Source organism: Ascaphus truei, chromosome 5, assembly GCF_040206685.1.
Source record: "Ascaphus truei isolate aAscTru1 chromosome 5, aAscTru1.hap1, whole genome shotgun sequence".
NCBI lineage: Eukaryota > Metazoa > Chordata > Amphibia > Anura > Ascaphidae > Ascaphus > Ascaphus truei.
In genome coordinates, this window is record NC_134487.1 from 101,735,848 (window position 1) to 101,751,682 (window position 15,835).

Here is a 15,835-nt window from a genome sequence, read left to right on the forward strand (position 1 = left end):
TATGCATGCCAATAACCTGACATACACGGAGATTCATGAACTAGACACCTTGAAGCATAACAAAGACATCATGTTTAGAAATGCTGATAAAGGTGGAGCCCTTGTGGTTTTATCCACCCTACAATACAAACAGGAGGCATTACGGCAGCTAGGGAATCCGGATCAGTATAAACTTCTTAAAAAGGATCCAACACAGGACTTTATTAGTCAACTAGATGAAATTATTGAATTTGGAAAGATACTTTGTACATTAGACAAACATGAGATTGAATTTTTGAGAAGTCCACATCCCGTGATTCCGGTATTCCACCATCTCCCAAAGATCCATAAGTCACTGGTCGACCCTCCTGGTCGTCCTATAGTGGCAGGTATTGGATCTTTGGGAGATGGGTTATCGCGGTATGTGGACTCTTATCTCAAACCATTGGTACTGGCATTACCGTCATTCATTAAGGATTCCACGGACCTCATGGTAGATGTAAAGGATCTGGTCTGGAAAAAAGAATACAGATGGGTCACCCTTGACGTGATCTCTCTGTATTCCATCATTAATCACGATCACGGGTTATTAGCTATCACGCACTTTTTAAATTTATCACATCTGTCCACTTCACTTTGCACTTTTCTATTAGAATCTATTAAATTTTTATTAACTCACAATTATTTCTTATTTGATTCACGTTTTTATTTACAATTATTAGGCACTGCAATGGGCACAAGTTTTGCACCATCATATGCAAACTTATTCATGGGGTTATGGGAAGCACAATATATATATCACAGTAATAATTCTTATCGTTCACAAATTATTTACTATAAAAGATTCATCGACGATCTCATTATTATATGGGACGGCGATGAATCATCACTTGTAGCATTTATAAACACACTTAATATCAATAATGTTAATATCAAATTCACTTATGAACAAAATATAAATTGCATCAATTATCTGGACCTGCTCCTTTACATAGACCATGACATGCTAATCCAAACTGACATATTTCGCAAGCCAAACTCCCGAAACACACTACTGTCAGCCAAAAGTTGTCATCCACAATCTTTAATCAAAAGTATTCCGAGGGCCCAATTTGTAAGGTTGAGACGGATATGTTCTGATGACGAGAATTTCTCTTTGCAGTCACAAGCACTATTTGAGAGATTCCAAGCCAGGGGTTACAAATATACAGATATCCAGACAGCATACGAGTACGCTATGACTTTGGATCGCCCTGGAATCCTCGATAAAAAGAAAAAAGACAAACATCATAAGGGGTACATACAATCTAAGAGCAAGTATAGTGATATGAGTCCATTATTCATCACGACTTATAGTCGCCAATCCAAGCTTATATGCGACATTGTGCATAAACATTGGCACACCCTGTGCCTTGATAAGGATATTGCTGAGTTTACCTTGAAGGGACCAAAATTTTCATTCCGTAGGGCTAAGACACTAGCATCACACCTCTCGCCAAGTCACTTTCAAACTAAAACTGATCTTAAAAGAATTGGTAGTATTCCTAAAGGTTTTTATGCATGTGGAAATTGTTCCATGTGTAAATATGTTCATAGTACAAAATTTGTCCAAACTGACATCAATGGAAAAAAATATTTTATTAAAGAATTTTTGAATTGTAATACATCCTACACCATTTATCTTTTGAGATGTGGTTGCAAAAAATTGTATGTGGGACGAACCATTCGGCCAGTCAAGACCCGCATTGCCGAGCATGTCAGGCTTATTAAAAAAAATGATGTATCTCATCCAGTTCCCAGACACTTCTCCAGATGCCCTAAAGGGGGAATAGCCAACTTTTCCTATATGGCAATTGAACATATCCCTTGTAACGCTAGAGGAGGCCATAGAGAGGGGGTATTAAATAAACAGGAAATGTATTGGGTGTACACTCTGAACACACTCCATCCGGCCGGCATCAATCAGGAGTGGGAACTGAAACACTTCCTGATGGGGTAATGGCTAAGTTTTGGGGTGGGTTCACAGTGTTCACCCAATTACATTGTGATCTGGGAGGTGACATATTAAGTTACTGTCTGTCATGCGGTTGCCACTGTATTCATGGATATGAATTATGTGAATAAATTGATAAAATGTTTATATCCCTTTAAAGTGAATCTTGATACTGAAAATGCTTTATAAGTACTGAAAAGATTTTATAAGTACTAGATATATGAAATCCTTTGTTATACATCTGTATACTTCCATTAATTGATATAGCTTTATATACAGTAATAATAATGATGCTGGTAACTTAAAACATCAGTAGTTGTGTTTTTAAATTTATCCATTATATGTTCTGTTTTGTTTTTAAGATTTTTCTTGTGTATGTTGTAAATACCTTGTTGTGCAGCCATTGCTATGGGGATTGTTGGGGGATAGTTATCCACTTTAATGATTAATCTACCACAGGTGAGGTTTAAATATGTTCCCTGTTTCTATTGGTGGCATACACTCACCACTCCCTATATCTATTTGGCTGCCATACACTATCAGCACTCTTTGAAAAAGTCCATAGCCTGGACGAAACATGTTAGAGTGGTTGCCTGATGTTTGCTGCTAGCGATCAATAAAGTTTTTTTAGACATCCATGCGTTGGCTGCTGAAGTTGCTGTGAACCACGGACCATCCTACCCCCTTCTTCCTGTGTCATCATTTCCGGAGGAGCACGCTGACGCCAGCTACACCAGAGGAGGAAGCCGCTGCAGAATTCCCTGCACCAACAGGGACGGCTTTTTCGTGAGTACTCCTAACCTCCACGCGGTATTTCAGGGAGATTATTGAGGCGGTTAGTGCCGGGCTGTGATTTACTTGGGGGCGCCCCTTAGGGAGGTGTCCCCCTGTACCTCTATCCGGCTTACTATTACCCAACTCCCTGTTTTCAATGCCGGAGGCTTATTGTTTCATTAATCATTGCTGGGTCTCTCTTCAATCAAGTTGCCATAAAGTGTGTGCACTACCTGTTAGCAGCCTCGGTATACTGGGTAATTCCATATTCTCCAGAATCAAAAATAGAATAAAAGGGCACTTTAATGTGACAAAAGACCCATCCAACGCGTTTCAAACGTCACAGCATTTTTTTTTTTTTTTTTTTAAATACCAGTAATGGATAGATTGTGAATTCAACTGAAGAAAAACTATTGTATGTCTTTTTATATAGGGCCATTAATGTACATAGCGCTTCACAGCAGTAATCATATAAATAACAAATAATATATTATGATGTATGGATTCCACCTTTTCCTTGAAGTAGTCGGCAAAGTCCTGAGGTGAGATGGAGGACGAAGAACAGGCAGCAGAGGGTGGTCTGAGTAGGGAGCCAAAGACAGAGACAAGTCGTCGTGGATTAGACTTGTGCATGTAGATTAGTGAAGAAAAGTAGGTTTGTTTAGCCTGAGAGAGGGCAGAATTGACACAGGACAGCATAAATTTGTAGTGAAGGAAGTCTGCAAGGGTTTGAGATTTCCTCCAGGGGCGTTCAGAGGAACAAGTGCAGGAACGCAGCATGTGCGTGTGGGAATATAGCCAGCGTCTGAGGTTCAAACAGTGAGGGCGGCAGAGAGAAAGCAGGGCATGTAGATCAAGAGAGAAGGATAGGCCAGAGTTGTAGTTCCTGACCAGGTTGTTGGGGTCTGGAGCTGAGAGAGAAGAGGGAGGAGCGTAACATGGACTCAAAAGCTGGTAAGTTAATAGAGCGCAGGTCTCTGCAGAGACGAGGGGTAGATGGAGGTGGGGAAGGGGAGAAGTGAGAGAGAGAAAATGTCTATATCGCTGCTCAAACCCTTTGAGGGACTGTTTCTTGAGTGTCCAAGTTACCAGTTTTTTTCTTTTGACGTAGGGGAGCGCAGTATCAACACAAGATAGAAATGCAGAAACATACAATAGTGTAATACGTTCTCAAAAAAAATGGGGAACTTTGTAGATCAGTGGTGAGTAATACTCGTATTTTCACAGATCCAATGCGCAAATCCAAATCTGTGGCAACTTTCAAACTTGTAATCAAGTTGTCAGCAATGCTTAGGGATGATATAGAGGGAATGCGATAGTGCAGGCGGCATGTACCAGAAAATCTTTATAGGTCAATATGAAATCTTAAATGTGCACTCTCATTCTTTTAAGCATGTGTATCCCTGTTTTCCCCTAAACAAGATGGCAACTGGTGCTGCCTTTACCTGTTGGCTCACAGAGAGCCTGGGCCTCCGCCACGGAGAGCCTGAGGTGCAATAATGACGATATTGGTGCAGCGCCTCCACCTGAGAGGGATCCCAGCGTAGTGGGAGGAGCCCCTCGCAGGACCAATTAACAATACTAACACACAGGGTAAAATAGCAATAATCTTTACTTGCAACATATATATCTTAACCGCTCTAAAATAACTAAGAGGTACAACTACCCACCCACCTCACACGGCTGTACCCCACCACCGTGTCCCAAGAGTCCCACACCCAAGCCCAATGTGTGAGACTGCGCGGTCCACTATGGAAAGTGTAGTAATGGTTGGTGCACTTGAGGAAAAAGTTACTTGAGGAACTGTACCAAATGTACACTGATGATTTTATACAATTGGGGAAGCAGCAGTCTGCGCTGATAATATTTATTTTTTTATTCATGTAACCCTCCCTGGCTCCCTAGTGAGGTTACATCGGTGTAGTTGTCAATTGAACGTCGGCATAGATTTACCTTGTGTCAGGGTGCCGACTGTGGTTGGCTGGGTGATTGAAAAATGATGGGTGCCAAGAGCTTTGTTGTATAACTTCAATCTTTATTCATGTCTCCAGGCTTGAGAACACTGCATTCACAATTACAATAAGATTGACATGGTTGTACCTTGTTTCATCCATACAGTTATCACTCTATACATAGCTCTTTGCTGGGTGCCTTCTGTTATCACTCCTGAGAGGTGTATACACTTGTTACTGATAGAAATACATGTACTGGACTAGGACCCCCCCCCCCTTGTTTCGCTTGCTTAGCATTATCCATGTGATCCTGCTATTTCTGACCCCTTAAATACTGTCCTGTTCTGCAGAGGTTATTCTTACACTCCTTTCCAGACTGGTTGCTGCTACTTTCTCAGGGCTGTAAACTTTGTACATGGAGATCCGCTTGTAGGGCTGATCCCCTGACATCCTAGTGTCCTATCTACGCAGCTCTCTGTGGCATGTTTGCATTCCCCCTAAGGCAGGGGAGCGCAAACTTCCCCCCCCCCTGCAGGCAGTTCCCCTCTCTCCGCCCTCCCCCCCCCTTTGCTTACCTCGGCACCGGCGTCATGACGTCACGTTGCCATAGCAATGTGACATCGCATGACCTCGTGGAATTACAATGGGGGTCAAAATACTTCCATCATTGTTGGGGGTTTAGTGAAAACAAGAACTTTTATTATGCTATTACTTGATAAACGCAGTAAACCTTAAATGTAAAGGATTAGAGTAGAGACTACCACTATAAACACTTCCTCATACTAAGAAAATTATAAGGCAAACAAGTTCTCTGTAGTACATCTGACTCGTGTCATGACGTGTGTCCTTGATTGCACCTACAGTAGATTAGTTTTTTTCCTTTTAGTAAACTTTTCTTACAATAAATTGTGTATTTTTACATGAAGTCTATATATACAATTTTGTTTTGTTGTCTCTAAACAGAGAGAGGGATCTGGGAAGGTCTGAAGCATACATTTATTTTAGTTCATGGTTCTTTATAGCCTGAGATTTCGACCTCCCAAGGACAAATATCGGTGAGATGTATGGGTTCTGGACCAAAACAAATACAGTAGTATTTTAATGTAAATGTTCTGACTTCTACCATTGAGATCTCCACTGAAGTGTATAGGACTGCTGATGCTGAAAGGAGCAGTATCATGTTGTTACACTTAAAAAAAATAAAATTAAAAAAATAACACGATTCCCCCCCCCCCAACCTAATTTAGGGACCCAGGCTGGGGAATAGGCGTATTACCAGGTGTGTGTGGTGTTCTACCTGTAGGCTTGCAGGAGTACTGAGTGGTCTGACAGATGGTAAGGAGACAGGAAAAGGACTGGCTCGGACAGGTCTCTGGTTTCTTCTGGGTTGGTGTCAGCGCCTCCAGCTGTGATGGAAGCCACGGGGTGCGGGTGTCAGCCACCATCACTGCACGATCATACCCCTCCTGCCCAGGAACTGACACCACAGGCAGAGGTATCTTTGAACGGATTTTATTGCGGTGCATGCTGCAGCAGCTCTTCCTTACAGCACATCCTCTCCTCCACTAGCCCTAGGAATTCTGGAAGGTGCATACCCGTCAGTACTGCTCTGATCCGTGTGGTCCCTAGGCCAGCCGGCCTAGAGTGAGCATGCTTGCCCCGCCATGGGTAAGTCTGACAGCTCAGTCCTCTCTCCCTGAGGAGCTGAGGACAAGGACCCTCTCTCTCCTCACTCTGAGGAGCAGAGACCAACTCTCTCCCTCCTCACTCTCTGAAGAGCTGAGGGAAAGGCTTCTAACTTTTGGCTACTCCCCTAGAAAACTCTGGAATGGGCGGGCTCATGAACTGTACCCACCTACAAGGGGGCTGTACACATGCCTTGAGTCACCACCTACCTTCCTTCACTTTCAAGGGAAGCAGAAGGGGGGTCACTGGTTCCTATTTGCCCTCAGCACGTGGGAGATTTAAACTCTCCAAAGGTGCAGTCATTATCTCTGGAAGCAGAGGTCACGTGGAGAGGAAATGAGTGACATTCTGCTCTGGAGACCCCTGCCTCTCACTTTTCCTTTTTCAAACATGGAAGGAGTTTTTAAAACTGTGAGACTGACCCCAAATCCGTGCTTGCTCCGTATCTGTTAAAACATGTGGAAATGTTTGACCTACTGGTTCTAGTTCTATAAATATAGGGCATTTGTATAAAGCACTGCCCCATTCTATAAATATAGGGCATTTGTATAAAGCACTGCCCCATTAAACATGTCAAAATTATATTACCAGTTTTCTTATTCTCGGTCATCTTGAGTAGGGGAGCGCAAACATTTGCTGCTGCACCCCCCCCCCCCCGTCTGGTGGCCTGCCCTGGTGTTCGCGCCCCCTCCCTCTCCTCCCTTGCAGCTGCGTCAAATGACGCTGCAGGGTCATGTGACGTCACATCATGTTATTCACGTCATTTGACGCGGGTGACTTTGCGTCACATGACCCTGCAGTGTCATTTGATGCCGCATTGCCATGGCGACGCATCAGTGTCTGAATTACGGTAAGTTTTTAGTGTTGCAGAGGCCCCACACGATCCCCTCGGCATTTAATTTAAATGTCTTGGGGAAGAGCACGGGGCCCCTGCAACTTCCCGCGTCGCCCTAGGAAAAATCTCCCCTTGTTCGCGCACCATTGATCTAGAGCAGGGGTACACAAACTGGGGGACGTGAGTATTTGCGGGGGGCGCTGGGTAGTCAGTGGCCCCACGCACTTCCCGAAGGCAAATGACGCCGCAGGGTCATGTGACATCACGATGTGTCCAGAACGCCGGAGCCGAGTTAAGGTGGGGGGGTACACAGGCGACAGGGCGACAGGGTAGCGCAGGGAAAAAAAGATTGTGCTCCTCTGGTCTAGAGCTAAAAATGAATTCCAATTTGCTTAACATTTGTTCACTAAAACAAGCTTTTTTTTGGTTAGTGGAAGTCTTTTAGAATAGGATGCAAAAATGAATAAATGCATAGGAATCTCTGTATGGCAGTTTTGGAACAAAATGGCTGCATTTTCATCTTGCGTCAATGTGTCGTGGTGCTACTATGCTTCAATTTTCTCCATGTGCCCCAACTTGTGACAGAAAAGACACATGATGCACGTATTCTAATGGGATGTTCCCTAAAAAGCTGTTTGTGTATCAATTATTCCACTACATGCATTAAAGGAAATGACCTTTTGCTTTCAGTATCATTTTTGATGACTCATAAAATATTTATATATTTTTCTTCTCATAGACAGTATACACCGTGCACTGACCTTTAAGTGACATTTTGCAGGTACAATGAGTCCCTGCCCCGTAGTGCATACAATGTTGTTTTTGCTGCCTGAGGCACAGGGAGGTAGTGACTTCCCGAAGGTCACAAGGAGCTGACAGTCTGTGTAATGTTTTAAGTCAGTGCCTAGACTCACTGAGCTACTCGCAACCCAGGAATCTTCTGGTACAGATCAAGAAATGTATCCTTTACAGTGCTGGGGGCCTCTGGAACGCCTGTCATGTGATCACATGCTGAGACCAGGCCCCAGTTGCTGGAAATGAAAATGGAGGGGGCTCCTCTTCCATTTTAAATAAGCTTAATCACCCCCTAGAAATGGATCATGTACCTGGTATGTCGACATTAGTACAATGTAAGGATTAAGGCGGATGTTGCATAGAGTTCCTTGAAGAAGTGAGTTTTCAGGTAAACTATAACTGAATGAAGGGTGAATCTTCCCAGGGCCTTCCCCAGTCACTGCCCCCATTCAGGTCTCTGTGCATGCTGATAATACTCTATATTCCTCATCAAATTCACAACACCTTGTATTTTCCCCCCAGATGTTTTGTAACGGATGTTTCCCTAATGAGCTCACAATAGCCATCATTAGCAGTTGGTCAGATTAGCCTTTAACATTTGGAATGCAGTGAAATAATTCCATTGTATTTTTCACTCCGTTTCAATACTTTTTAATGTATTTGGTGAATAGAAAGGCTTGGAAGATAAAACTAAGAGTTTAATGGCAGTGTGTTCTGGCCACCTTAATGTTGAAAAGGAATGGAGCTGTAGAAAGTTGACAGTGGCAATGACATTGACGAGGGTAACCAGACGTCAGTTTTTCTTGGGATTGTCTCGGTTTTTGGCATTGTCCTGGTGTGCCAACGACTTTTTTTTTTTTTTTTTTTTTTTTTAGAAAAGTGCTAAAATGTCCCCTTTTTTTTGTTTGCCAGCTGGGCATGCGCAAATGGCTCGTGCCTATTGCACATGCGCGACAGGCAAGAGCTGATTCTGCTCTTGCCGTTGGCACATGCCCGAATGAACTGAGCAGATTGCGCATGCCCAGCCGGCAAAGAGCCGATCCGGCACCTGCGCAATCGGCTCTTGCCAGCACCGGGGAACAGAAAATTTCCATTCAAATAAGATTATAATCTAATCAAGCACAGGGAAGGGACCTCTGCATACCGAACAAGGTTTATATTCTCTCTGAAGATTGTTCGTTAGCTTTTTTTTAATTTTTTTAAAAAAAAATTTGATTTTTTTTTTTTTTTTTTTTTTTACAAATAAGGCAGAAGACCAAGCCGATTTAGGCAGAACTAAAATCTGCAAATGTCTTTGGCCGACAAGTTAGTTTGTAATTTAGTAGTTTTTACTTGGTTATCCATTCACATGCTATTTGCTAAACTCCCCAAGTACAGCAATCCTAATCCTACAGGCTGCATTTATTTTTAACACACACATTCCCAGTTAGCTCAAACTCCAACACCCACCACATCATGAATATATATTTATGTCAAAAAGAGTGCTACTGAGCATGGCAAATGTATACAACAAAACACAGGGGAGCCCAATGGACTGGCAACAGTTGTAATGGCGGTAGGTGGCACCTCCCCCCAGAGCTCATCCCTCCTCACCTTTTTCACTTGGGAGGTCTTTTCATTTTGCTGCAAGAACAGAATCTACTATGGTTCTTTCCCCTCATACAGAGGTAAAAGGGAAGGTTCACAGTGTAGTGTTAGGACCTGCAAATTTGGTTATACCCTGACGTTGGTATGCAGGCTTATGATGCTTTGGCCAAAGGATCTAACTAACCAAGAAAATATTATTGAAGTATTCAAGTTTATACTTATTACCATCTATGTTTTGTCAATTGGATGTAGCATTGGGCACCTCTGTCTTTTGTTGTATGCATTTATTTTTACCCAATCCAGGATGGCAAGCTGGCCAGCGTTTGGAAATCTATATGATGGTTACAATAGAAGACAGAGTGAGTGAGTGGAGGGAGAGGCGAGAGCACAAGATAATACCCCCTTGAGTATACACTCACAACGGACCCTCCTCCTCCCCTGTTAAATATAACTGGTGGTTAGCTGGCATTCTCACTCACCATGAGCAAAGTCTTGTGCGCAATCTTTGCTTTAATGTTGCTTTGTTTTTCTAGGGCAACAAGTGTACTCTTGAAGGAAGATACAGAGGTGTGTGATAATTCTCATCACATTCTTGTAAAGCTGCTTCTCTTTCTTCTCAATACTCCCACTCCTATGCAGAGAAACAGATTGCATTCATTGATACCAATATAGGCAAAATGTGTTTACTCCATGAAGGATATTTTAAACAACGCAAACATGGTTTTTACTTACCTGGTATCATGTTAGGTCAGATACAGAATTACAGAATATTGTTTTTTTCCTATTTATAAATATACTGCCACGGTAAAAATATTTTTCTGAGAATCGTCCTCCTGTAACCATGACATCGGTAGACTTGCAGAAGGTCACCATATGCTACTGGAAAGCCTTGATTTATATATCTGATCAGTTTCCTATGTACTTAGGGAAATTGTATTTGCATTATGAGGAAGACGTGTGGCACAGCTAGAGAGGGTTTGGTGCATCCAGGTCCTTCATGGATTTACAGTATTGGCAAGCGTTTTGCCGCCAATGTGTTCAGTTGTTTGTCATCTGTAATCCTTAGAAGTTGGTCCAGCCCTGCTACAGTGCTTTTTGTTACCGGTTATTCTTTAACACAGATATATTTTGCTTGGGATTTATAGCACCAGAATGTTTTTTTTTATGTTGATTCCAGACTGTATAAACTTTTTAATCTACAAAAGTACATTTTGTATAGATGTCTAAAGATGTACAATTTGAACTATTTGTATAGCACCACCCATGTACATTCAATAGCGCTTTACAGCAGTAACACAATAATGAGACATAATGGGAATAAGCGCGGCAGACATAAAAGTAACAATTAGGAAAAGGATCCTCTGCCCCGAAGAGCTTACAATCTAAGTTGTAAGAAGGGAGAACTAAGGCCGCGCTTATAGTGCTGGTGACACGACCAATGCCATCGCCACCCACAAAAGTTATAATTTAACTTTCAGCGACGTGGTCATTGATTGGTTCAGAGACAGTCACATGTGGCGACTGTCTCTGAAAAATCAAATTTACACGGCTGTCAAATTTTTGGTCGCTCCGTCGCGCTTATGATAAGCACTCGCGTCGAAGTAAATTGTTTTGTTTTGGAGTGATGTCGCGTCGCCGGCACAATAAGCGCAGCCTTAGAGAGCATAGGAGGGCTTGTATCAAAGTTACCATTTAGCCATAGGGCAAATATCCCTAAATGAAACATTTTAAGATTACAGAGTAGATAAGGTTGTAGTTTACCGTTTTCGTAGCTGTATTAGTTCAGGGGAAGAGTAGATTTGTTGCAGGTGGGGATGCCTTTCAGTGGACTAAAATTATTTTGTAGTCCACAAAAGAAGCTAATGCATATCTGCTAGTTGTTGCAGTTACCCGCTCGCTTTCCAAAAGACATCCCATCACATTCCTTGAGGTTCCTTTTAAACTCCTGAGCCTTTTTATGTGGGAGAAAGTCAATCTGAAACTGTCTGCTGCCTGAGATACAACAACATGGCAGAATATAAATGAATGAATCAGAAATGCAAGACCTGTTGAAGGTATTGCCCTCACATTGGGGGATTGTGCTGCAAGTATAAGACGAGCAGGGGGGATGTGTATGAGAAAATAAGAGTGTGCCTGATGCAGTGACTATCCTTAAAACTAAAATAGTTTTTGTTGGTAGGGTTTTGAGATATTTTGGAAAATGTACAGCCTGTAATTGGCCAGCCTTTCAAATTGTTAGGCTCAGGTTTGGGCTGTCAATGTGTTGGATACATGTGAGTGGGGGGGGGGGGGGGGGGGATGGGGGAGACAGGGAGAATATTGTGATGTGTTCTGTCACATTTCTCTTTGAAATAATAGGCATTACAGCACTTTCATGGGAAGTGGAGGCCAGGATGACAACCAGGGAGGGAATTGTCTTTCAATCCTCAGAGTGGGCATCAGCAAGAAAATTGGTTTCACAGTAGGGATCCCTGTTAATTACATAGTTACATAGTAGATGAGGTTGAAAAAAGACTTCCGTCCATCAAGTTCAACCTATGCTAAATTTAGACAACAGATACTTTATCCTATATCTATACTTATTGAGAGGTAGGCAAACAAAAAACCCCATTAAGGGGAAAAATTAGTTCCTTCCTGACTCCAAGAATTGGCAATCGGATTAATCCCTGGATCAACATCCTTCCCATGTATACTTATTTGGTATATCCCTGTATACCTTTCCCATCTAAAAAGTCCAACCTTTTTTTGAACAAATCTATTGTATCTGCCATCACAGTCTCCACGGGTAATGAATGCCACATTTTAACTGCCCTTACTGTAAAGAACCCTTTCCTTTGTTGCTGGTGAAATCTCATTTCCTCCAACCTTAAGGGATGGGAAACTGGACAAGAAGCAAAAAGTGATACACTGAGAGTCCTCATTTGCATGTTATTACCCCAAGTTCCTGGCTGCAGTGTATGCTAAGATATGTAATGGGGAAAGGCAGGTTTGCAGACGTGAATGTGGTATTATTATTTGCTGTTTCAATAAATAATTACAATAAGTAATGTATTTATTTGCAGTCATTGTCTCATACACTCACTTATACAATTGTCTCCTAACTTGAATTACCTGTTCATTGTTTGTTTTTAACAGATGTAATCAGCTGGGTGTTTTTTTTTTTTTTTATAACTTGCACATTCCTTTCAATTGCTAGGCCTAGGTTTTTGACAAAGTGCAGAGGATGCACGAAACGCGTCAGTTCCTCTGAGATGATTTGCTTTTACTGATGTTGCTATAGTTCATTACATTTTTCATTCGAAATCGTGATCCAGCATCCGATTTTACTTCCTACTTCCGAAACGCACGAGGCACTATTTGGCACGCAGTGCACTGCCATTACCTTCCCCTTTGGAGGAGATCTTCACTATTGTACTTATACTTGTGAAGGACCCTGAGAGGTTTGAGGGCTTGTAACATTTCAACTACTTGTTGGTCCTATAAAAGGTATCGTACCATCTACTCCCTCTCCCTCTTTTATACTTATGGTGAGTAAATATTCAGAGAGACAAAACACCCGTGTGATTGTCACTCAATAGAAAGATCCAGGCACTAATTGGTATATAGAAGTCATGATCGCACCATTGATATTTTTTTTATTAACCACAATATCTGAAAGCATGTCCTTTAGTTACAGATGATACATAGTCATTTATATTGTCCAATTTCAGATGACTGATTTAGAAAATGTTCTGGATGAGCATAAGTGGGGGCCAGTACATGTAGATTAATTAAATATGGTGCTACTTATTTAGCACTTGAATGTGGCAGAGGACATACTGTAGTGCCCACGGTTATTCTAACACAAACCAGTGGCTATCGCCCAAAAGACCCAGGTACACCCAGGTACATGCTGGATACATGCCTTAAACTAGACCCAGCATTTCTGCATTGATTAATGGACCATCAGATTAACAGCGGGTGTCCCTGACAGTCCCATTCAAACTGAATGGGACTGCCAGGGACCCCTGCTGTGTTAATCTCATGGGTCATTAGTCAATGCAGAAATGCCTTAAACTTGCCTTAAACTAGCCAGGTTACACCCAGCACATACCCAGAATGTAACCGGGCTAGTTTAAGGCAAGCTTTAGAATACTCGTGGTCTTGTCGGTACATGTGGCACTATTGACTTTTAGGATTAATAATTATTCAAAAGATCTTGTGTCCCCCAACTGCAGTTCACTTTGAAGCATGCTACTTATATCTAGTCTATGTACATATGAAAAAAACATATCACTTGCCCTGAGCAATCAGGATTAATATTTCTCATATAAAGTGTCTATGCGTATCCCTGCAACAGTAATCAATCAGGGACCCAAATCCCCCCTTGACCCCAAAAATAGGTAATGTAATAACCGCATTGTAAAAATTCAGGCCAGATACAAAATTGTGTTTATTAGATTTAATTAATTTACACACTCTTCTGCCCCTCCTTACATCTCAGCCCTAATTTCTCACTATACACCATCCCAACTCTTGCGTTCTGCTCAAGGATGTCTTTTCTCTCTACCCCTTTTGTGTCTTAAGCCCTCTCCCGTCTCAAACCTTTCTCACTCGTTGCCCCATACCTCTGGAATGCCCTTCCCCTCAATATCCGACTAGCACCGTCGCTATCCACCTTTAAGACCCACCTTAAAACACACCTGCTTAACTAAGCATATGAACAGCTCCGTGACTTATGCTATACACCTTATACATCGACCTTGGCCCCTTGTGGATGCACTTATCAGAACACCGTCCTACTGTCTCTGTATGTCCTTCCTACTTATCAATTAGATTGTAAGCTCTTCGGGGCAGGGACTCCTTTTCCTAAATGTTATTTTTTTATGTCTGAAGCACTTCTTTCCATTTATATGTAACTAGCTTATATACCCGGCGTTGCCCGGGATGTACATCACTAATAGGTATTATTACTTATAAATAGGTTAACAGTAGGTTGAGTATTTGGTGTAAAGTTTCTATAAAATTGTGAAAAATATGATATAAAATGCCTGAGAGCTGGGGGTGATGGGTGGGCGGGTGGGGGAGCCGGCGGGGAGGTGAGCTGCGGCTGAGGGGGTTGATGGGAAGGGGGAGCCGACGGGGAGGTGAGCTGCGGGTATGGGGGAAAGGGGTGATGCCGGCGAGTGAGCTGCGATCACTGATTTTGGTGCGCAGGGGTGTGAGGCAGCCGGTGCCTGGCTGTGAGGAGGCGATGTGAGGGCTCGCGGTGGTTGCCGTTTACTGCGTTGCCTGGGTGTGCGGTGGGTGGCTGGTGACAGCGGTTGCTCAGTGACGTCACCCCACCTGCCAACCAATCAGAAAACGCACAACACCACAAACAACGCCGCAGACAAACATTTCCCTTTTACAGATATAAATATAGATTTGTATTACTTGTTGTTTATATAATTATCACGTGTATTACCGCTGTGAAGCTTTATGTACTGTACATTAAAGATGCTATATAAATAAAGACATGCATACATTACATATAACCCTCTGAGGTGCCTTAGCTGCTGTGTATTTAAACATAGTGGGCCTTACTAATTTGATAGGGGAGTAGGTGCTAATGGCAATTCCCTTCTTATAAATCTTACGGTATATTTTAATAGACTTCCTATCAGGATTATCCCACATACTTTAAAGTGTATGTTCCTTTTATTTTTTTTGTGCTATTGACCAGTACTGTTTAATGTTGTCTCCCCAAAAACACCAGTTTGGCTAACGAAGAGGTCAAACAAACTGCTCATTGCTATGCCGTATTGTATATTTTTGCATTTCTTTAAAACCATTAATTTTGCAATTACAGATACCAATGAACTGAAAGCCATAAGGGAAGAGCTTAACCATCGGATCGGGGTTCAGTCTGCCAAGCTCCTGCGTCAGCTGAGGCAGAAGGACAGGCTCTTGCACAAGCTGCAGAAGAATTGTGATATTGTTACAGCGTGTTTGCAGGCCGTCTCACAAAAACGTCGTAAGTAAGAACTTGCAAAGTGCAAGACAAAGTGTCCATAATCACATAATGACAGATTTACATTCTTAACGTGCAGTACAATGTTCTTGAAAAACTTGACAATCTTAGGCTAAGTTTCCTCAGACATATCAGATCTAATACTCACAATCGTATTTTAGAAACCACCTTCTGCGGGGAACATATTTTTCATTTTTATACTGGTTTTTTTTTTTTTCCAACATTCTGCGTTGGTTAAACAA

At 42.2% G+C, this 15,835-nt stretch overlaps 1 protein-coding gene across 4 annotated transcripts in view; it reads left to right on the plus strand.

Annotated features, from left to right (window-relative positions):
• Positions 1–15,835, plus strand: part of TBC1D30 (TBC1 domain family member 30) — a 78,802-nt gene that overhangs the window by 26,236 nt on the left and 36,731 nt on the right. For all 4 annotated transcript variants that reach the window (XM_075600350.1, XM_075600348.1, XM_075600352.1 and 1 more), the window contains one exon: positions 15,432–15,596. In XM_075600350.1, coding sequence (XP_075456465.1) covers positions 15,432–15,596 — 165 coding nt within the window. The remainder of the gene's footprint in view (positions 1–15,431; positions 15,597–15,835) is intronic.